At 35.1% G+C, this 25,315-nt stretch overlaps 1 protein-coding gene across 2 annotated transcripts in view; it reads left to right on the plus strand.

Annotated features, from left to right (window-relative positions):
- Positions 1-25,315, plus strand: part of EPHA3 (EPH receptor A3) — a 364,189-nt gene that overhangs the window by 331,294 nt on the left and 7,580 nt on the right. For both annotated transcript variants that reach the window (XM_082745038.1, XM_082745039.1), the window contains exons 14-16: positions 8,938-9,087; positions 10,606-10,799; positions 24,204-24,359. In XM_082745038.1, coding sequence (XP_082601164.1) covers positions 8,938-9,087; positions 10,606-10,799; positions 24,204-24,359 — 500 coding nt within the window. The remainder of the gene's footprint in view (positions 1-8,937; positions 9,088-10,605; positions 10,800-24,203; positions 24,360-25,315) is intronic.

Here is a 25,315-nt window from a genome sequence, read left to right on the forward strand (position 1 = left end):
GAAACCCCCTAACCCATAATGAAAGAGCTGGCTTTAGTTGAGTGCCTGAAAAATTCAGGCTTTTAGCCAAATGCCTCATTTGAACTGTCTAAATTCATTAAGCTTAGAGAACTGAATTGCAGGATCTTTTGAGAATAGGTTTACTCCAACTGCTATTTCTAGACAAAGTGAACAAGGTTTGGGACTATTTCAACTATAATCCTGGATTTGAGTGTAGCAGTTATGTAATGCCTCTGCCCAGAGACTCCCAAGTATCTTTAATTGCACCATTTTATTCTTCTCTTTTAAATTTTCTTTAAGAATTCTATAGGAGTAAATCCAGATATGACATCCAATAGATAAGTAAATCCAAACTTAGGACCATCTTTAAGAGTCCAAAATAATGAATGTCAAAAACATCAGCATCCTTGATAAGCTTGTATGTTTCAGACAGAAATTTGAAAGTTCAAGGAGCTAAGGTTCATAGGTCAGTCCAGCTGTTAGAGATACTCCCCATAATTTTCAGTTGGTGAATGACAAGATAGCTGCACAGAGAAGTTAAGAAGCTTGGCTAAATTAAATTAAACAGTATTCTAAAAATTGACCAGAAACCAAGACACTTAATTTCTGCTAAACAGATGGAACGAATAACTATAAATTCTCTTGCACTCCAATTACTGAGCTATACCTAGATGAGACATCAGCACGGAAAGGAACTGATTCTAGGTTTGCAGCTTTCAATATGGGAAACAAGCATTAACTTCAGTCTGTTAAAGAGGTTTCTCTGTAATGGAGGTTTTATTTTTTTTAAATTTGTTTAAATTTTAATTTTTTTGTAATTGAGGTTTTAGATATACTCCATATGCTATGATTCTGAGGTTGCTCCAGGCAATTGGAGAATTTTCTCAAATGAATAACTATCTGGGGAGCTTACATATGGATATAGAGACCACCTTAAGTAAATGTGTTCATTTTACAATGTATTCGTATATTGTAAAAAATACATCTTCATAAATCATCTTTATAGTAACTAGTTGTACTTTAGAGTACTCTAAGTGCCTAGTAGCATTTTATCAGCCAAACTTTAAACTGTCAACTGATTTCAAAATTTTAGCTCATTAATAGCAGTTGTACTTGAATAGTTTTACTGTGGCAGAAAAGAAGTATGCCAAATGATCACTCCAAATCTTTGGGTAACCCAATGAAGGATGTGTTTGGCAGTTATTTGAAAAGCATCTAAAGTTTCAAAATGTCTCGCACATATATAACTGAGAAAGCAATTTCTGGACCTGAAAAATATAAACGAAGTCAAACAATATAAGTTTGAATTTATTGGGGTGGGGAGTAGGGGGAAAAAGGGATTTTTGTGATCAACAAGAAGCAGAAGGATGAATAAATTGTACAAGGGATGACTTGTAGGAAATTTAGTGAGTCAGACTCTTATAGATCCATTTTTTTTTATTTTGATAGTCTCAGATATATAGATATTCAACCTGAAGGCAGTCAGCCTTATTGTGAAATAAGGCATTATTAAAATGTATGGATTCTTCTTTCACCCATATTTCAGAACCAAATTGGGCCCTCAGGGACTTGTATCCAGTGTCTCACTATGTCAATGACATTAATGTTTTTGTAGCCATTTTTTACTCTGGAAGTAAAAAACTTGTTTCTTACTAAACTCTTCGGTCATAGATACTTCCATTTGATAAAGAAATTGGTGTTTAACTAAAGTTTTATTAGTAATAAGAAGTTATCCCCTTTTCAAAAAAGAAAAAGAAAGGGGGGAAAGAAGAAAAGAGAAGGTAAGAAGAGAGGAGAAAATAAAATAAAATAATAAATAAAAATAAAATAAAATAATAAAAAAGCATGAAAACATAAAAAAGTTAAAAATAGAGGGAAACATCTCAAAAGGATACTGTTATATTTACTAAAAGGAGGTATCAAAATCAGCTCTGAAGAACTTGGCCTTTACTTGACTAGAACAGAAATAAAAATATCCTTAGAAAGGGTGTGAATAATAAGGAAAAAAAATGAAAAAGTTAATTCCACTTATTCTACATAAAATCCTGGATAAATCCTGGACCTCGTCTGAATTATTTTCCCTTGCTAAGTAAAGCTTATTATATACCGTCTAAAGCAGTAGTTTTCAAATAGGGATAATTTGGCTCCTAGGGGGTATTTGGCATTGTCTGGAGAGATTTTTGGATGTCACAAATGGAGGGATGCTAATGTTATCTAGTGGGTAAAGGCCAGGGGTGCTACTAAACATCTTACAATGCACAGGGTAGCCCCCACAACAAATCATTAATCTGGCTTAAAATGTCGTTTTGCTACTGTACAGAGAGCTTGTTCTAAAATTACCCAACATGTGTAAATAATGTGTAAAAAATGGGACTGAAGATCAAATGTCCCTCTCAGGTACTTTATAATTTCTCCTGTACATACTGGACCATAAGTTGCCTGAGGAAATGTAGACTACATTGCCATTTGTGAGGGAAAAAAAACATATATATATATGTTGTGTATATATATATACACAACACTTTAGCCATCTGCCACCAAGCCTAATAGGTTGAACTTGGGGATATTTCACAAACAGAATGAAATGAATAGTATGCTTTTTTTTTTTTTTAAGGTTTTATTTAATCATTTGAGAAAGAGAGAGGGAGAGAGAGCAGACACTTTACCGACTGAGCCACTCTGGCGCCCCTGAATACTATGACTCTTGTTCCTGTTAATATTTTATTCTCATATGTTCTTCATCTAGCACTTAAAATTTTAATTCCTTCCCCTGGTGCTCTAAATTTTAAACATGGCCTCTTTATTTTTGATGTTTTGATTTTGTTTTATTAATATGTCTTTGGAGTTAACTGTAGTAGACAAACTTACCTTGCAGGTAAATACATCATGTATTTTCAGCACTTGAATCTTAGCCATGCATAATTAATTTTTATGTATAAAAATTGTACTTACCTCATACTACAAAGGAATGGATTAATATTCATATTCAGAGACAACAATATTTATTTATTTTTAGGTTGGTAAAGTACCTGCAATATTAAAATTGAAATAGTTGTTGTAGGATGTATTTTGTTTGTTGAGTCAAATGAAAATCTTTATAGAATTCTGAAAACTCTAAAATATTTAATCTATGCACAACCCTGTGGGATATTTTCATAATTTTATAGATACTATAAAAACTTGATGTTTAATAATTCTTATATTTATTACTATTATGGAAATAACAACATTGTTAAATAGCATGAGGAGAAATAAGGCATAAGAAAATAGTATGATTTTTTAAAGTTATTATTGTGTTATATATTAGCTCATTCTTAATATTTGTATATTCTGAAAAACTAGGTTCAATGTATTATTTTCTAAGTGAGCTGTATTTTAAAATATGCCCCAAATTATCAAATAGCTTCAGTAAAATCTACCACTCTAAGGCCGTAAACGTAAGTGATTATATTCTCTCTCCACAAATCTACATACACCTCTGGGAAACAAGCTGTTGTAAACAGGAGAACTTGAAAGTCAGACTCTTGTTTTAAATTCTAGGAATGCAGAAATGGAGTAAGCAAAACAGTTACTCTTCTGAACATCCCAGTCTACTCATAAGATTAAAAGGTAGAAGGATCACAGAACCTGGAGTGACCAACTTGGCCTAGAATGTTCCTAAATTTTCCACCAATAAGTTCACACTTGACCAAAATGTTCAACTAAGTTTACTAGTTACAGAAGGCAGACAAGGAAAGAGCCTCCCAAGAAAAAAGAATAGCATGTATTTCCTCAGCTTTACAACCTATTTAGATTTTCATAGGCTAAGAATTCCAAATTATTACAAACTGTGACAAAAAAATTTACTCATGGCAACAGATTGGACAAGAGCTACTACTTGAACTCCTGTGTTTCATTTAAAGCCAGAGTGACTCCATGTTGTTTGCCAATCATGGAAAAAGAAAAATATGTATAAAATTCCTCTTAGTCTGATTTATTTTTAGCAGCAATAGCAACAATTGCTAAATTTGAATAATATATTGTAGTTAACCATAAGCTTTCCTTCCTATGTTCATTTAATAAATCCTTTGTATCAATATACAAAATGTGTTAACCACTTGAAGGAATTAGAAGAGAAGAAAGGGCAAGATATTTATGAGCAGTCTGTTAATGATCAGACACTTTTATTAATTGATTTATGTATATTATAAAACCATTGCCAAAACCAAAAATATTCCATAATCTCCAGCCATCTTTGTTTACCTCTATTTCTATAGTTTGGAAGACTATAATGATTACAAAACATTAGCAAGACAGCACAACTCAAAATTTAAATGTATTCTTTAAAATAATTTACCAATTAATTTTCCAAATGCATTTCCTTTTTGTGAGGATTTCAATCAAATGTACCCAGTGAAAGTAAATAGCTAGCACTCGATTGGAAAATAATTTGCTTAAATCTGTAACCACGTGCTAGCTTAGAGAGCACATTACACCAGTCCCAGGCAAGTTCAGGGATGGTGCAGGGCAGAGCCACCATTAAAAAGATGGGCTCCCAGGAGACATCCCTCCCATAGCATTTATGCCTGTGTCCAAAACCGCACAGGGAAGGATTCTCCTTCTAAACTGAAATACAGGTGTGGCCCTGTTTTTCCTTAAAAGGATCACTTTTCTGTACTTTACTATTTTCAGCAATTTTTTTAAATTTTTTATTTTTTATAAACATATATTTTTATCCCCAGGGGTACAGGTCTGTGAATCACCAGGTTTACACACTTCACAGCACTCACCAAAGCACATACCCTCCCCAATGTCCATAATCCCACCCCCTTCTCCCAAACCCCCTCCCCCCAGCAACCCTCAGTTTGTTTTGTGAGATTAAGAGTCACTTATGGTTTGTCTCCCTCCCAATCCTATCTTGTTTCATTGATTCTTCTCCTACCCACTTAAGCCCCCATGTTGCATCACCACTTCCTCATATCAGGGAGATCATAGGATAGTTGTCTTTCTCTGCTTGACTTATTTCACTAAGCATGATACGCTCTAGTTCCATCCATGTTGTCGCAAATGGCAAGATTTCATTTCTTTTGATGGCTGCATAGTATTCCATTGTGTATATATACCACATCTTCTTGATCCATTCATCTGTGGATGGACATCTAGGTTCTTTCCATAGTTTGGCTATTGTGGACATTGCTGCTATAAACATTCGGGTGCACGTGCCCCTTTGGATCACTACGTTTGTATCTTTAGGGTAAATACCCAATAGTGCAATTGCTGGGTCATAGGGCAGTTCTATTTTCAACATTTTGAGGAACCTCCATGCTGTTTTCCAGAGTGGCTGCACCAGCTTGCATTCCCACCAACAGTGTAGGAGGGTTCCGCTTTCTCCGCATCCTCGCCAGCATCTGTCATTTCCTGACTTGTTGATTTTAGCCATTCTGACTGGTGTGAGGTGATATCGCATTGTGGTTTTGATTTGTATTTCCCTGATGCCGAGTGATATGGAGCACTTTTTCATGTGTCTGTTGGCCATCTGGATGTCTTCTTTGCAGAAATGTCTGCTCATGTCCTCTGCCCATTTCTTGATTGGATTATTTTCAGCAATTTTATTAAAATATTCTCATTGCTCTCCTCTGTGGAAAAGAGCGATGAAGCACATAAGAGGAAACAACTTCAGTGTGTTCCATTTTCATCCTGGTTGAGGTCAAACACAACAAATAGGTCTCTTGTTCCTGACAGTTATCAACCTAATGTTTTTGTCTATGTTCATAGATTACTGTAAACTAAGGATGTTCATAAGATGACCTGTATCTGTGCCTTATATTTCTAAATAGATACAAAGTTTTCATCAAGGAAAGGACTTCCTTTTAAGCACAGTTTTTATGCTCTCAGTAATTTGGCTCCGGACAAAGGAAAGCAAATGGCAAAGTGTCTATAGCAGAGATAAGATATATAACTGGTACTGCAGAATATTATCTTTCCTTTGCTCTGTGAATATAGCTTTGTTTGACTTCTGTTAATTCTCAGAGCTTTTTAAGGAAGAGAAAACATGCCAGATGATGTCATTTGGCATCCTGAATAGATTTTGTCACATGTCACATGTATAATTTTCTTTTTTTCTAAATTAATGATATTTGATACCTTGAATCCTTAGACCCAGAACTTGATCTAGGCAGGTGCAAATAAGTTAATTTGGGTATTATTAGGTACTTTTAGGATTGAATGTATTGTCAGAGAAAATGGCAATATTAGACCCTCCAAATTTATTTATTTATTACGTACTTACTTATTATTTTTATTTATATATATAAATAATATATATTTATATATATTAATATATAAATATATAAAATTATTTTATATTTACTTATTACATACTTACTTATTATTATTATTTATTACGTACTTACTTACTTTTCAGAAAGGAGCCAGGGTGAGCAGGAGGAAGAGGGGCAGAGGGAGAGAGAGAATCTTAAATAGCCTCCACACCCAGTGTGAGCCTGATGTGGGGCTTGATCTCAGGATTCTGAGATTACCTGAGCCTAAATCAAAAGTTGGAAGCTTAACTGACTGAGCCACCCAGGCACTCTTTTACCCTCCAAATCTGAGTATGAAAAGGATCCTTTAAAATGTTGAAAGTAAGACAAACTGTGAAGAAGAGAGTGAATGAGTGAGTGAGAGAGAAAGGAAAGGGAAACCTCTAAGACCTTCTCCTCTACTGGACCATAAAAGTTTTCTGTTCCGTTTTTCTGATTCTAAACCATCCCACTCCTGGCAGGGCACACTGTGCACTGTAGTGTCTCCCCAGGACCTCCCAAGGCTATTAGTCTCACTCCCGTCTCCCCAACCTGGTTTATTTTACTTCACCAACATAGAGCATCATGTAGCCTTCGGCTGTTAGCTCCTCAAGAAGGTTGTGCTCAGTCACCCTTTCTGTGCTCGCTCCACTGCCGTTTCATGCATTCTTCAAAGCCCACCTCCTTCAAAGACCTATGGCAGTATTCTCCTTGAGCAGTTCACTTGTATGAAAGCATCACGGAAAAGCCCCAAGTTTATGGAGAAAGTTCCAATCGTAGATCAATCCTGTCCTCTGCAGGATTAAGCTGGCTCAGTTTACTTGAGGATTATGCTTAAGCCTCAACCTGATCTTTTTCCATCCTTTTCCATTATATTCCTCCACATACTCTGAAGCATAATCGCACTGGAAACTTCTTTGAGAACATACATTTTCCTTCTCTGTTTGATACTTTGTTTGATATATGGTATTTCCCTCCAAGTATGAGAGGGCTAAGCTGATGTTTCTTGAGTCTTTACTGTGTGCCAGGAACTATGCTAAAGGTTTTATTGAAATTTGTCACTTAGCCCCACAGTTATACTATGAACCAGAACTTTTACTTTTCCAAATAGCATGAAGAAGCTCAGGTGTAATGTGGTGCAATAACTTTATTTCCTAAGATACATTTCTCCATAGCGATATTTCACATCCCCCTGCCCCCAGCACTACTTCAAAACCAGTGAAGTGCTAGGCAGCCAAACAAACCTTTTTATGAATAGGCCTTATGATTTGGATGATGTGAATTCTTTTCAGCATTGAGCCCCTTTTTTTTATATCAAAAATCTGCTCATAGGGACGCCTGGGTGGCTCAGTACGTTAAGCGTTTGCCTTCAGCTCAGGTCATGATCCCAGGGGCCTTGGTTCAAGGCCCACTTTGGGCTCCTTGCTCAGCCGGAAGTCCTTCTCCCTCTCTTGCTCCCACTGCTTGTGTTCCCTTTTCTTCCTGCATCTCTCTCTGTCAAATAAATAGTCTTTAAAATAGATCTGTACATCTTTTCAGGCTCAATTCATATGTGACCTCCTCAGTCTCTATAGTGAGCCTCTCAGCCCCGTACTCTGCGTCATAGCCATCTCTGCTGCGTAGACCCTGGAAGGTCTATGACCAGTGTGACCAGCAAGCATTATCTGGAACTTTTGAGAAAAGCAGACCATGGCTACACTCTGTAACTACTGAATCAGTGCTTCCATTTTAATGGGGGCAAGCTCCAGCTGATTCATATATATAATAAAGTTTGAGAAACAAAGTACTAGATACTTCGTTCTGCATTTCATTATTCAAAACAACTAATGGTCATTCCTAGTTGCCTGAGATTTTCCAAACAGAAGGGCTAGTGTGTTATTTATATTTGTCTCACCCACGGCGACTTGCCTAATACTTCCCATATGGCTGCTACTCGACACATTTTTATTAAATATATTTATTAAACTGAGAGCAAATTCCATGGGAGTTATATCTTTATATCTCCCATAACTCAGCTAAGCAAGATTCTCCTCTAGACTGTAAGTTCTGGGAATGTAGTTATTATATCTAGTTAGTTCATGTGGTGCCTACCTAGTGCATGGAAGGTACTTCAGTGATTCATGATGAAGTGAAGCATCGGGTAAATTTATCGAGATGATTGATTATGAATCGAAGAGAGTGTTTTAAGAGTATAATTTAACTTAAAATTTATTTAGTTAACAAATACCAATGAGAAATTATATATCAAGGAGTGGTATAAGTTCTTCTTTTGGTATAGTTCTTTACAAATATTAACTTGCATTCTGAACTAAGATTGCTTGGTCAAACATAAAGCTATGTTAAATCAATAAAGGTTGACTCAGGATACCACGTTCAATTCTAATATACCATGTAGCACGCCTACTTTAGGTCATTTTTTTCAGATGAGTAATTAATGTGCCATAGTTGATATAAACCAGCAGTATTTAAATAAGTTTTAAATGTTTTCCTTTCAACAGATTAATTGTAAGTAAACACTTCAGTACATGGCATGCCACTTGCTTCTGCTTGGCATTAAAATAGAACATCCAGATAGTTCAGCAGAAACCCATATTCCATTTTAGACGTACTCTGACAAATTCAGTCTTGATCACATATGTGCATAATTTTATATTTAAAGGGAGGGAAGATCCCAATCCGATGGACATCACCAGAAGCTATAGCTTACCGCAAGTTCACGTCAGCCAGCGACGTATGGAGTTACGGGATTGTTCTCTGGGAGGTGATGTCCTATGGAGAGAGACCATACTGGGAGATGTCCAATCAGGATGTAAGTATTTGTAGTCAATGAGTTATGGGTTCAGATTAAGAGATCAAGCTGTGCAAGGAAGTGGAGCATAATGAAACCAGGTGGCTCCCAGTTTGTGACATTGAAATAGAATACTTAGAAGAAATGAAATAGTTTCCAAGTCTTGCAAGGATGTTAATTGAGTTGTTCTTACAGATTTACACATTTCCCTGAAGCAGGGGTTTAGAAATGAGACAAAATAAGGACATTTGTAATAAGAATGTAATGAAACAAGTGACTGAAAAGATAGTAGATATCGGGGACTGTTTGAAGTATTTTTGCTATAAAATTGTTTCTATGTAACATTAAAAAGCCACATGTATGCCATTCTCTGTAGATCTAATTAATGCATCTATGCCAGCATTTTGTTTACTTAAACATAGCATTTCCCAGTGTCAGACAAAGCAACGAATGTCTGTGTGTTGTTGTTCTTAATGTATTAAACTTACATGTGAATTTAGTCATACGAATTGAAGTATATGGTTGGAAAAATAATGTTAAACTTTCTATTGTAACTGTGATATGATTTTTGAAAAGGATTTTTGGTTTTAGAATTCATGTCTTGCAAATGCTTAGTAAAAGAATGCTGTTGACATGGGATCAGCACTCAGAGGCTTTTCTTTTTCCTTAGCCAAAGACTATGAGCATGATCTCAAAGATACATGAGACAAAAAGCTCAGATGATTTTAGTCATTTGCTTCCCACTACATATAAAACTGTTTTTACCATATTTGCAAATAAAACCTTTCTGTACTCTCCAATCCAGCTATGTTTATAATAGTGCTGGGAAAATCAGACTCACTTTTCCACATCTCTTTTGTCCAAATTTTCTCTGTATTCAAGGATCTCAGACTGTGGGCTCTGGACCAGCAGCTTTAGCAGGGCTTGGGAATTTTTAGTAATGCAAATTCTCGGGCCTTCCTCTAGACTTATGGAATCAGAGGAGAACAATCTATATATTAAGTCCTCCAGATTATTCTGATACACAGTAAGTTTGAAAATCACTGTTTTATGTGATTTAAAATTACAAATGAACTAATAATCACTTCATTATTCGGCACATAGGATCCTTCCTAAAAAACTTACTATGATTTGGGAGGTACCATTTGAATGAAATATAAACAAATCTGTACACTAACTTTTTCTGCATCCATTCACGTACAAATAATATTCCATATAAATCTGTATTACCACATAATAATTTCTTTATAACTCATTGAATTTCCTATATCACAAAATGTTTCTTCTGATTTTCATCTGAAAAGGAGCTTGACAAATGCTTCTTTCCTGAATTCACGTTCTCTCTCTCAAGCTCTCCTTTTATATAACATCTCTAGGCAGGAATAATCTCTTATTTATTTGATAAGCTGTCATCCTATTAAGTAAATGAAAATGAGAACTTTTCCACTTAACTTTAAAATATTCACATTGGTGTACCCTTCCCACGGAGAATAAAAGGAGTCTCAGTTCTGAAGTCCCTGGAAACTGCTTCTCACACAGGTGATTAAAGCTGTGGATGAAGGCTATCGGCTGCCGCCCCCCATGGACTGCCCAGCTGCATTGTATCAGCTGATGCTGGACTGCTGGCAGAAAGACAGAAACAACAGACCCAAGTTTGAGCAGATTGTCAGCATTCTGGACAAGCTTATCCGGAACCCAGGCAGCCTGAAGATCATCACCAGCGCGGCAGCAAGGTGACACTCAGATTTTGCTCTCACTCACACATCAGTGTATTTCTGTATCTCCACTGTGTTAATTTTCTTCTCCCACTTCCCTAACTGCATTCTTTGAAGCTTGTTTTCCTGACGACTGGAGAAAAGTGTCTTTCTTTTCTTCCTTAAAAAAAAAAAAAAGAAAAAAAAAACTTCCAAGAGAAATTCTTATGTTGTTTAATCGTAATGATGAAATTCAGAGATATTTTTAATTTCCAGCTTGACTTGAGTGAGTCTACATTTGGGCTTGGGTTTAAATCTTCGGGAGATAGGAACCCTGGACACGTAGCTTTTTTTCACTCTCTACTATGTAAACAAAAATTTTAAGAGAAAAAAATGAAATCTCCTGGAGTGGTGGTGAATTCTAGCAAAGTCGTGATTCATTCCTCATCTAAAATAAAGCTTCAAAAATAATAAAGCTTCCAAAACATTGCACTGGGCCAGCAGATGCAGTTCCCCCCACTGTGTAACTAAACAAACATTTTTTGAACCTATATTGTGTGCCAATGACTTTGTTAGACACTGTAGAGAATAAAACGGAGTATAAAATAATGTCAGTGTCCGGCAACAGAAGACAGATGTCAGTACATCAAAGCTATAATGCAATTCCAAATGCGTGACAGACATGAAATTTTATGCATATTCCTCCTCTGTTCTCTTAATGATTTTGAGGAATGCAAGTTAAAGTGTATCTAAAAAGTGCTATTGGAGAAGTAGGGAATGAGAGATGAATTTTGTCAGTGGCCATGAGAAGGGAAAAAAAGGTGTTAATATATTTAATACTTCTCAGACAAACTAAAGGGAGAGCTGTCATGCTTAAAGATTTATATTCTTATTATACACATAAGAGCAAAGCAGGTCTTTTCCATTCTGATGATATGTGCTCTCATAGGACAATTACATGATTGTAGTAAAAGAACTATATTCTCAGTATGCATATATATCCACAGTAGTAAATGGGATGTATAAATGCTACATAGTGAGTGATGATTTACCATGACTCATGTAAAAGATGACTCATAAAAAATGTTATATCAAAAAGATATAACATAATGCTTTATTCAAAGGAGTTTGTTTCTCTTTTGCTGTCTTTGCTGATAATCACCGAGAATTATGATTTTTCAAATTGATAGAGCATTTGCTGCTGCACTTTATAATAGCATATGATTTTTAACATTTTAACATTAAGAGGAACAATTATATTAAGACTACATGATCCAGGTTTTGCACTATATTTGGATGAAATGAATAAGAGGAATCTGAACCAAAGTCTTAATATCAGCATCTAAGATTATAGATTATTTGTTGAAAATAACATTTAGGGGTCACTAAGATTGAACTTGATGATATATCCTTAGCAGGAAAAACTACTTGTAACTTATCCTGTAAGATTGAATCTCTTGCTCAAATCTTCACAGAGAGAAACTGTACAGACTCTCTTGGAAATCTGCCCGATGCGTTGGATCCACACAACGGGTTGGAGAAATCCCTTCTCTGGGCCATAGTTTGTACCCTGAATCCATTTCTTTTGATCTTTACTCAATAGCAGTCATGGGGGGAAAGCAAGAACAACAAAAAATAAATATCTTTCAGTTCTTTCCATATCATAAAAAAGACATGCAAGCCATTTCTATAAGATAATATTTCTAACTCATGTAATATGATCAAGGTATATTTAATTCCAATTCTGTGTCGGGGAAATGGTGTTAATATCTGGTCATAGTATAACAGGATATCTCCTAGTACTCAAATTTTAAAATACTTCTTAAATTCACTTTTCTATTCTTATTGAAATTGAATATTATTTCTCCTAATATATATTCTTAGTACTTGATAAATTCTATGTATTTTGTCACGAAGTAAGTAACTTTAGGAAAATATTTTTCTAAGAGGTCCCATATATCTTAATTCACTTAAATATAAAAGTCATGGAAGTTTTGTTTATATGTTTATTTATTGCCCTTAAAACACACAACCAGGAGGATTGCATCAATGTAAATTTATTAGTTAACAACCTTAAGTTCCATATAACAGTGTCAAGAAAACATTTTTTTCTTTAGAAAATTTGCTTTTCCATTTTAAATAATGTTTATTTCATCCTTTATAATCACTGATTAAACTCATTCCCACCCCCCTTTAATTTTCCAGTGATGTTCTTGCCACATACTTCATTGAGAAAATACGAGCCCTCAGATGGGAAATTCTGGCAACAAAACAAAAAATTAGGTGCCTGCACCTACCCGTCTTGCTTTTTTTTTTTTTCTCTCTCTCTCTCTCTCTCTCTCTAATTATAAGAGGGGCGTAGAGCAAGTGTCCATCTACTTGTCAGAGGCAAATCCTTCCTTTCTCTCCCTCTCCCCCAACTCTCTCCCTCCTTCCTCCTTTGCATATCTAGATACTTTTGGGGGGCAGAACCATTGCCACAGAAATGTGCTAAATTACATTGTTTCTCAATCTCCCCTGGCAAGGGGCACCTGGGTGGCTCAGTGGGTTAAAGCCTTTGCGTTAGGCTCAGATCATGATCCCAGGGTCCTGGGATCTAGCCCCGCATGGAGCTCTATGCTCAGTGGGGAGCCTGCTCTGTCAAATAAATAAATAAAATCTTAAAAAAAATTCCCAGGCAATAAGAATCACAGGATAACTAATTAAATAGACAGTTATCCTGGTCTAGGAAAAAAAAAAAAAAACTTCAGGTGATTTTTATCACACAGGGAATTTAGGAGATGCTGTTTGCCAACATTATCTCTGCTGGTCTCACATCTCTGCCAGGTCCTTCCTTCTTTATCCACAGGACTTCATGGCCAAACTTCTCAAATCAGAGTCTCACAGTGTCTTCAAAATTAATATTCAAAAAAATTTATGCTTTTGTTTTCTCGTGGTAGCTTCACCCTTCCACTGCTTTCCTAATTTAATTTCTTTTGTGTGTTTTCTTTTTAAGTATCCATTACTCAGATAAATTCTAAGTCCTATGAGATCAGATGCCATGTCTCTCTTATATTACCAGTACCAAGTTGGTACTGGGAACTCAATGACTATCTACTAAGTACACCAATATACATTTTCTAAAATAATAAACATCCATTTCAATAGAAGGATTTTTTTAAAAAAATTCTTGTTATTTTTTTTTCTTTTCATTATATAGATTTATGCAGACATTAGTCATAATACTAAAATCTTAAAATTTTCTCCTAAGGAAAATTTCATGTCTCTATCAACTCACCTCCAAAATGTCCTCATCCAAGCACACTAGGAGACTGTCCTCATCTGATTTTGTGGGTAGCACCAAGAATTCAAGTTTCTGAATGACTTATTTAGATTAGTGTATAGAATTATGCCTATAAACTCCATTAGGAAAAGTAACATTATTCCATCATTCCAATGGAGATGATGTTTTCCAGAGTCAGCCTGTGTCTAGTTAGTTTCATGGCAAAATTTATTTCATATACATTACAGAAATCCTTCTACAATGCATCATTTCACTTTTCAACCTTCATTAGAGTTGGTGATTCATAACAGAATAATTCCCAGAGAACCTTCCACTGAGAGTGTTTTTGTGAATATTCCTGCTGTAAGTAGGAGGATATATTAGCAGATGGTCAAGGTGTGCCAACTAAAAACTTAGATATTACAGGCGGTGGTGAGAAGAGAAGGAGAGTTATATAAAATTTTATGTTATGTTTGTCTTATGGTAATTGATTTATTTTCCTAAAAGTAGTGTAATTGAAGGAGACATACATGAACTTGAAGTTTAGACAGTACATTGATATGAAGCCACAGATGTTCAATTAGAAGTTACTTTGTGCCAGGCATTTTACTAGGCTCTATGATGATTAGTCATAGAGAAGAAGTAACTTTTGAACACTGGATGAAATATCTTTAGGCAGATCAGATCACATCAGGCTATGGGAACACTGTGCAAAGAAGCGAACACACAAAAACTCAAGATACTTCCAAATTTTTTGGCATCATACAATTCTGCAGAAATATAGGATTTAAAAAGGCAAAGATGAAGAAAGAGCCTGATAGATTATTTCACAGGATAATGGAAGATTTTGTGGCATCATTAGAGATCTGGACTTTTGTCCATAAAGAAAAGAGAAACCATGGAAGATACTTAAGTGACATGTGGTCTGCTGCCTATCAAATAGGTCTCTGGCAGATAGTTCTAAGAAGGGCTGGAGTAAAGACATTCATAATAAGGAGTTGGGAGATGATTTCAGTTGTTTAAGAAAGAACTTTCTCTCGGGTAGAGCAGAGGAAACAAAAAGAAAATGTATGAGTTCTAAAAGTTTTACTGAAGTATTATAGGACATGGTGGCCAAGGAGCTGTGCAGATTGACAGGGAAAGTATTGGAGAGTACTTCTAGGTTTTGAAAATGGAGGACATGAGAACAGTGCTCTCACTGACAGCATAGGAAGGGCATAAGGAAGAGCAGGTCTGTGAGACAGAAGAGCATTTTGGAACAATGAGACCAAGTCCCACAGGAAACTACAAGTTCACATATCAAACTGGGGGAGAAATTAAACCTGGGCAATCAATATAGAGCCTTTTCTCTATGAAGATCATAAAAAGCCTCAAGAAACTTGCCTAGGGGTACAGACCTCAATCTAGCAATGCTGGGTTGGTTTGTTTGATTTTTTTTTTTTTTAAGATTTTATTTTTTTGAGAGAGAGTGGTAACACAAACTGGGCAAGTAGATTCCACACTGGGTGGAGAGCCTGACATAGAGCTAGATCTCGTAACCTGAGCCTAAGTCAAGAGTTGGGCACTTATTGACTGAGCCACACAGGTGCCCCTAGTAATGATGGGCTTTACCACAAATATATCTCTTTTTATTTTTCTAGTATTGTAATTTGTAATTAAAACTTTGATATCTCATGGTTATAGGGAGATTTTAATCTATGAGTAGTGGAGGGTGTCTGTCACAGAAGTTGACATTGGGTCATCCCACCCCTCCCCCAATCTGTCTCTATGCTGCTTCTTGCTGCCTCTGGGCTCTCTTGATGTTTAGGGAGCCTTTTTAAGCTTCTGAACGCCTCCATCACTTAATCCAGAACCAAAATGTTTGTAAGGGCCAGGAAGCTAATTGAAACGGGTGAATGCTTCCATCCTATGTAACATGGTGTGATGGTAGCTCATGAGGATTTCTGGCCCCTTATAAGGGGATTGTAGAGCCAATTAATGTCAGTGGATGGCAGTCCTAAAAGAAAAAGAAAAAGTATGAAACATTCATAAATATCTCAGAGCATTAACCCATTGCATACACTACCCAGAGAGAAAGAAAACGGTCTCTTTAGAGCTTTGGGGGAACAGTACCAATCACAGAGCAGAAGGATACCAAGTGGTTGGTAGAAATCAGGGGCAGAATTAAAAATGTGACTTAGACCATTACTGAATCCACAGCTCCAGGAATTTTCCAGAAGTGGATAGAATGAACTGTTATCAAAAGCTGCTTAAGAGTGTTGGGGAAAACAAGACGACTGAGAGAAAAAAGCCATTCACTTAAGCAAGGGTGATAACATTGGGTTCTTTTTAGAGAAGTATTTTGATTCTTTTACAATGGTAACATGAGATACAACATTTTAAGAGGTTTAGTTATAATTGGATGTGAAAAGTTAATGAAAAAAACAGTGCTTTTAAAAATTTAGAAAAAAATGTAAATGTAACACACATGTGTAAAACTGTAAACAAAGTTCCCTCCTTTTTTAAGAATTGAAGAAATCGGGGAGTCTGGGTGACTCAGTTGGTTAAGCATTTGCCTTTGGCTCAGGTCATGACCCGTGGAATCTGGGGTTGAGCTCTTTGTTAGGCTCCCTGCTCAGTGAGGAGTCTGCTTCTCCCCCTGTGCCCCTCCCTCTGCACCCCTGCCCAGCTCTGTGTTCTTTCTCTCTCTCTCTCAAATAAATAAACAAAATCTTAAAAAAAGAAAAAAAGAACAAAATTTTTCTTAAAGAAGTTCTTGATAGAAAATGTTTCCATGGGACACTTGGGTAACTCAGTCAGTTAAGCCTCTGTCTTTGGTTCAACTTATGCTCCTGGGTCCCAGGAACATGGAACCCCACATCAGGCAGAGGGAGGGCACTTCTCCCTCTCCTGCCTACCACTCCCCACCGGCTTGTGCTCTTTCTCGCTCTAATAAATAAATAAATAATTTAAAAAAGGAAAAAAATACTTCCATAAAACTAAATAGAAAATGGTCTTAGAATGATAAATTTTCTCCTACTTAACATATAATTTAGTTACACAGATAGGAGAAATAAATCAAATTCATTTTTAATCTGGGTGGCTCTGTTGGTTAAGTGTCTGACTCTTGATTTCAGCTCAGTCACGATCTCAGGGTGGTGAGATCAGTGTCGGCATGGAGCCTACTTGAGATTCTCTCTTGGTCTCCCTCTCTACCCCCACCAAGAAAATTTAAAAATTCATTTTTTAAAAGAGACTATTTTGAAGAATTAATCATGTATAATTTAAATTATTTTATGGTACATATTTTATGCTATATAAATACTCAAATGGTTAATATTCTATATAAAATATAGCTCCTGTATTTAAATGAATTAAGTTATTTTTATGAATGTAGCTAAATTAAAAATAAAGAAGACTAACAATAGAGAAAAATGTGAGATGAATTGATTCATTTCTATTTAGGCACTAAATAAATTCCTTTTTAACTTATGGACATTTATATAAAATAAAATAGAGACTTTTTTTTCTTTAAATTTACATAATTTAATACTCCAGGCATTTGGATTCTTCAATAATATTTTAATTTATGGAATACATATTTTTGGCATAAAGTATTGAATAATACATCCCATGTATTTAGAATGAGGTTCTAAAGTGAAGGCAACCAAATTCATGGCATAAGTTCTTAAACGATGTATTGAATTGTAATTTAAAAAAATTTTTTTAAAAATATTTACTTGTTTTAGAGAGCATGTGAATGGTAGGGAGAGGCTGTGGGAGAGGGAGAAAATCTCCAGCAGAGTCCCTACCGAGCATAGAGTCCAACACTGGGCTCCATCTCAGGACCCTGAGATCATGATCAGAGCCAAAATCAAGAGCAGGGTGCTTAACCAACTGAGCCACCCAAGCATCCCTCTAATTATAATTTAGAATGAGGTTCTATAGATCCAATTATACTCAGGTGGTTTATTGAAATAATTTAAAATATACTGTTCCATTGTATTGATCACTAACTTTGAAGGAATTTTTTTTTTATTATTAATTTGGCAAGATAAATAGGAGTAAACATAAGCAACACTAGTAATGTTTCCCTGTTAATAGCAGTAAATTCATGTAAATAAAATACTTCTGATTTCTAAGAGAATATGATAGAATTCTTTTTTGAGAATAACTGTTTTTGACAAATACTACATCCTATAAGAGAAGTCTAACAATCAAAAACAATCTATTTCCGAACGTTGACTTTGACCTCCAATTCTGAAACTGACAAGGGGAATTTCCTCACTGATCAAATACGATGAAGAACCTTTTATAGGGAAGCGAGTGTGCCAAAGACCCAGATGATTTTTTTTTAATCTTAAAAATCAAAGTAGGTAATTTTGCCATTGGGGGGAATTAAACCAGATGTAATAGCTATAACTGCTAAGATTCTTATCCTTAAGGCCCAGAGATAACTAAAATAAACACAAGGACTTTACTTTTCTTTAATGTGTCATGGATATACTACTTTCCTATTGGGAACTCTATACACTCAAAATTATTTTTAGTTACTTAGGACAAATTAAATTTTTTTAATCTTATGTGGAATTTTTAATATGAGTGATAAAAAGATCAAAATTGTAATAAATCCACATATAAAAATTGACAAATACAAGATTTACCCCTGAACTATAGCAGGAAGACATTGTTTAAAATAAAAAAAATTAACAATTAATCAAGAAGAATCATTGAAAAATTAGACAACTAATTTCAGACAATAATAAAGATAGATATAGTTGATATTCTGTCTTTAAGAAACTATACTTGAGTACATATATTCCCTGGAACTATTCAGAACAACAGACAAAATGTAGATAATTATCCACATATAAAAATTGACAAATACAAGATTTACCCCTGAACTATAGCAGGAAGACATTGTTTAAAATAAAAAAAATTAACAATTAATCAAGAAGAATCATTGAAAAATTAGACAACTAATTTCAGACAATAATAAAGATAGATATAGTTGATATTCTGTCTTTAAGAAACTATACTTGAGTACATATATTCCCTGGAACTATTCAGAACAACAGACAAAATGTAGATAATTATAGTCATAGAGTGTTCATCTCCGCTGTTATTGATATTTACTTCTAAATGTAGTTAGGACCTACTTACTTATCAAGGAAATGTGTATTAATCATTGTTTTTAATACATGAAAAATAAAGCCACTTGTATACCAAAAGGAGTCTTTATATTCTAAAAGGATAACTTAACATTCAATCCTAGTGATTTGGAATTCTAATTCAATATTGAAATAACCTCATTATGGAAGATATTCTTGGGACTGGCAGTTCTTTATTGATATTTGGTCCCCAATATTGGGTGCTAATTGGTATGAAACCATTTGCAGGTAAAATAGGAATTGATGGGAAGAAAATACATGCATACCTCTTTAATGCAACAGTATGAAAATCCATAAAAGAATAATTCACAAGCCTAAATACAAGGAGGGAGAGAGAAGGGGGAGGAAAGTTATTTTTTTGCTTCCCCTGAGCAAACATGTAATTTCCATGATTTCTTTTTAATGACTGCGGTTTGCGGCCAGTAGGTACTGATTTATGAAAAGCTGTAAAAGATCAGGTGGAACTCTGCAGGACACCGTTTACAGCTGCATGGATTGAAACCTATCTAATTTGTCTAGTAAAAGTGTGAGCTCACGGAGCACATCACCCAGCCTATAAATTTCCCCTTCAGACCCAAGTCTGGGGCTGGGTCTAAAAAAAAAAAAATAGCCAATGCCTGCAGCTGCTCAAAAAAGCGTACATTCCCTTGGTGCGCATGAAGAGACATCACAGGCTCTTCACAGTGAGAGACAAATTCCTATCCATTGATAAACTCTCCAGATGTCCTCTCTGAGGAGGAAAGGAACCAATTTTTATTTGAATTCCCCAGAGAAATCCTGGAAGTGGAAAAATGATACTTTGCAGGGCTGGTTATTCTGAGGTCACTGGCATTAAAATTAGGCCATTCTTTGTCTTCATTGTACTTTGATCCAAGTAATAAACAGAAAAACTCAGTTGGGGTCACTCTAATCCCTAATCTGCACGTCCTGTTCCATTTCAATTTGTTTATACTAATTTTCTCTAAACTCTTGTTGAGTCTGGCTATAGTGTTGAGTTAAAAATACAAACCAGTTTGAACTGAGAAGAAAAAGTTCTGCATTTTGCTATTAGGCACAGTTCATAAATATTCTGAATAAATGTCCTGGGGTTTGATTCTTCATACCCACAAGCCCATAAATAAAGGAGTATTGCTGTTCATGGGACCAAGAGTCGACATTAGATTCTTTACTGCAGCTACTGTAGAAATACAAGCTGTGGGGTGTGTGCGCGGGCGTGTGTGTGTGTGTATGTGCCTGTATGCACATGTGCGTGTGCGTGTGTGTGTGTGTGTGTGCACGTTTGCCTGTAGATGGTTTAGTATTTTATTGTCTTCTAAGTATGACTTCATTTTTCTTATAAAATTATCTCCACCTGATTTAATGGGATTCCTATCAATTTTGTTTGCTAATTCTGTGACTTATCCAAGGGGTCCAGTGTTCTATGTAATGCTGGCTAGTGACAAAAGCTATTTCACCCATGAGGGCCATGTTAAAACAATCCAAGAATATTGTGTAAATTTTGGAATCTGGCTTGTGTATCTGCATCTGTAATTCCTCAAGTTCCTGGGAAAGAAAACAAAACCAAGAAATTTTCAATGATTTAACCTTTTTTACAGATGAGTAATTTAAAGAGTCATAGAAAATTATTTTTACATATTCCCCCGAAGAGAATAATTTATACAATGTTCTATTTATATTGTGTAGTTTTCTAGGTATTCCTTGAAGGAAAGATAGTCAATGATTTTTAAAATAATATCTAATTTTTGTCTCTTTTCCATTTTTTAAAGATAACCTCTGTTAGTTAAAACTAAACTATAATATATAAATGAAATTATAAACTCTGTAATTTTTTGGTCTTAATTTATAAATAAAATACTTGAGGTAGATGAAATTGCAATAGTTGAGTTTAGTTTAATGGAAAGAAGGTTGAAAAGCCATCCCTTCTCAGCTGCCCTCTTCTTTACAAATGATCAGGAGAGGGAGGGAACTAGCTATTGAGCTATTTTATCTGTAGAGGATAAAAATACAGACAGAACCAAGCTCTCATGCTATCAATTTTTTCTTCAACTGAGTATTAAGATTTCCTTAATATTTCATTATATCAAATGAAAAAAATACTTAAAAATTTATTTTCATCAAAAAATTTAATGTATCCCCATCAAAATCCAAATGGACTGTCAATTTACATTCTCTCATGTGTCTCCAACAGTAGCCTGCAGGGTTAGGACACGATACAAAATTGTTCAGGTTTGAGAATATTAGCCTCACACTTAAGCATGTTTTCTATAGGAGTGAGTTGAGAAATATTATCAGTGGTAATAAAAATCTCCCAATTAAAAATTCCTTTTAAATGTCAGTAGAGTTGGCATATTTGTAGATTTGCTTTATAGAAACTTTTCCTCCTGAGAACATGAGCTTTACCACATTTCCTAAATGATAATCAATGGTTATTATTCATAGATAAAACACTAAGCAGTTTAATTTTGTCAAGTCTGTTTCTTCTGTCTTTATTCCATGCTACTTCTAAAAATATTATTGAATTGGTACTTTAAAGAGCTGAGTTTGTTTCTAAAATAAGGATAAATGTATGTTAGTATATTCTTCATTTGTTCTGTCTTCTGACAATTCTAAATTGCACCTCAAAAAATAGATTTCATTTAGGCAAAGTATTTAATTTTTCATAGATAGGAAAATATGAAGTTTAGTTAACAAATCCTAACATTGGAGATTTTAAAAATAATTTAAAAAAATTTTAAGAGTTCAATGCTAATTCAATTCAACTGCAGTATCACAAAACATGAAACATTCTGAAGGATAACTTTGAAAAGGTAAAAATCTAAATGTACCTTCTCAATTATAAGTTAAAGATTGGGTTATGACACACACATTTTTAATGTTAATAATATATATTATTTGCAGTAATGAAAACAGAAACTACAGAAGTGAAAATAGCATACCTATTTGCAAGCATTGGTTATAGAATCATTGTGAGCTTATAAAAGTTATTGGCTATTCTAATGAGGTCTCCAATTATACCTGCTTTACGAGATTGTTGCCCTATTATGCTCCTAAGATTGTACATGACTAAACTTCTAGTTGCTCAGAAAGATAATTAACAGCATCACCACATTCCTAGTATTTTTCATGAACTGGGATTATTATTTTCTTTTTGAAGTTTTAAAAACTTCAACCATTTGACTAGATGTATTACCTTATGTCAGAATAACAAATAGCTAACTGATATCATATTACATGTCTACACATCTCTGAGTTTCACTTAACATATGTACTCTTTTTTAAACCCCATTTAATCTTTAGTTGTGTGAAATCTACTGTGATGGTCATTCCCATTTTACAGATGTGCAAACAGACAAGATAAGAAAACCAATGGGGTTGCCTGGGTGACTCAGTCAATTAAGCATTGGCCTCTTGATTTCAGCTCAGGTCATGATATCAGGATCATGAGATTGAGCCCAGTGTTGAGCTCTTGGGATCCTGCTAGGTGTACTGCCTGTTTGAGATTGTCTCTCTCTCTCCCTCTGTCTCCACCTGCACATGCACTCACTCTTTCTCTCTCTCTTTCTCTCTCAAATAAGTAAATAAATCTGAAAGAAAGGAAGAGAGAAAGGAAGAAAGAAAGAAAGAAGGAAGATCAGATAGTGTGAGCTATATCCAGGGTTCATCCCAAGCCTTATGGTTCCAGTGCTTGTGCACTAGACCTCTACATTTTGTGGAATATAAAAATCAAAGAGGCCACATCTTGGAACCACAAAGTACTTAAGAGAAACACGAGAAAAGCAATATGAACAAAGTTCCACCAGTGGCCAGGAGTGTGGGCTTTGGTACAAAATAACTTGCCTCTAAATCCTAGTTTTGCCTTTTTTTGCCTGAGGAAACCAAGATTTGTGATTTAATCTCTTTTAGTTTTGGTTTCCACATCTATTGTAGGGACATATTATCATCAATGTTGTAAGAATTAAAGCCCTTCATATCTGTGTAATATGCTTAGTATAGAAGCATAATATTCAATGTAATCATTATTGCCAGTTGTTAATATTCATCTCAAAACAAAGGTCTTCATAACTACTTTTGCTCAAGCTCCTTTCCTTGAGAGGAGAAAATGAAAAAAGAGGACAATCAATTTTCTATCTGGTAACTGGTCCCAGTCTTATGAGTCAAAGGACAATTATATGGGTCACTGAGAGCTGAAAAAACACCCCAAGGGCATTTTACCAAAAGGCTGCTTCTTTTGGCTCTCCCAGGATAAAAATATTGTCCCTTCTGTTTCTTTTATGTCCCTGCTGTTCCTTTTATTCACCAGATCTTGCAGTTGGGCATAGATCTATGGTAAGGCATGTAATTATATAAAACAGTTCTAGAAGTTTCCCTTAATGATGATTGTATTGTGCAATATAAACCACAGTCATGATATCTATTATCTATTTATCTCTCCCTCTTTCATCTTTCTCTATAAATCATGAACTCCATTCGATGTTGTCATATATGTGAGAATTTCATTTATTGTTACTCATCTACTTTTTCTATTTCTTTTGTGATTTTTATTTTTAATGACCTATGTGACATTATTTACATCTGTGCTGATTTTATGCCCTACCATAATTCAGTCTCAGTTATTCAACTGTCCTTTAGACAGCAACCTGTACAATGTCTACAAATGAACTTCCAGACAGGTATTCAGTATGGCATGTCTACTATAACTGGATCCTGAATTGCCACCATCTTTGCTAATAGTTAAAGAAAATAATTGAAGAAGTATGTATTGGTCTATTTATGCATTCCACTGGCAAAGTTTTGATGATTTACAAAGCGGTCGTGAGTGGAGAGGGAAGCACTGAGACAAGATGATTGCACAGTATTCTTGCAAGCTGCCAGCTTGAACAGATGAAGCCTTCATGGCAGATAAATTCCACAAATAAACAGGAACACCACATGAAGTCTGGAAGTTCCTGCTGATGTTGGTGTCAAATTTTGACACGCAGTAACACTGCTGACTCCTGATCTCTCTTCCTTTGGTGTTTTCGTTTTTTGCAGGCCATCAAATCTTCTTCTGGACCAAAGCAATGTCGACATCACTACCTTCCGCACAACAGGTGACTGGCTTAATGGTGTCCGGACAGCACAGTGCAAGGAAATCTTCACAGGCGTGGAGTACAGTTCTTGTGACACCATAGCCAAGATTTCCACAGAGTAAGAGAAAAATTTTAAGACTGAATGATTCTGAAATTTCTGCTGGACATACATGTTTTGAATTAATGAGCTATACATGTTAGCTGAACCTCTGAGGTTCTTACTGTCCTCTGGGTCCTGGGTCTCTTTGTCAATGACATCTTCTAGATTTATGTGTGTTGATGTCTTTTCTCCCTCACCATAGCTCCCCACAATAGGTGTCTTTATTGAATTATGACCTTTCTCAGATAGACCAACAGATACATACCCACTCCCAGCCCTAATGACCCAAGTTCTTAGTTTAAGACATAAGAAAACGTAGCATGATGATTAAAGCATTCCTGCATTTGTGATTTTCTGTTATTTATAACAAAGCCCAACCTCTATAGAAGAGGAAAATTAAGGACTAAGTGGATAGGATGGCATATAGGGAAACACATTAAAGTCTAAAAGTAGTTTCACAAATACTAAATAATTGTATTTCATCACTTATTATTGACTGTCTATCCTTTGAAGGGTATCATGTTAGAAACTGAAGTTATAAATATGTTTAAGACATAATATTATTGTTTTCCTTAAAAGGCTTATAGTTAGATTGGAAATACAGGATATGCATAATTAGTATGCATTAATTAGTGTTAATTTATGGTGTCATGTGTAAAGGTCAAATATCAAGTATAACATGCTGTGCTTCTTAGGGATTTTTGCTAATAAGAATTCTTTGATATAATAAGAATCCTTTGAACACATGGGTCTAAGGCAAAGAGAGTTTATAAAGAATTAACTGAATCCAATATATAATCAATAAAATTAGTCCTCCTTCATAAGATATGGTAATTGGGAAGTGGAAAAGGAAAAGCCAGAAGCCATATTCTCCATCTCTCTGTGAAAGAAAACCAATTTAATTGATGTCCTAATTTAACTGCATTGTTTTTCTTTTTTTGCATAGTGACTTTCTTTTTGCATTTCCATGCACA

The sequence above is a fragment of the Mustela nivalis genome (genome assembly GCF_964662115.1).
Source record: "Mustela nivalis genome assembly, chromosome: 1".
NCBI classification, from domain to species: Eukaryota; Metazoa; Chordata; class Mammalia; order Carnivora; family Mustelidae; genus Mustela; species Mustela nivalis.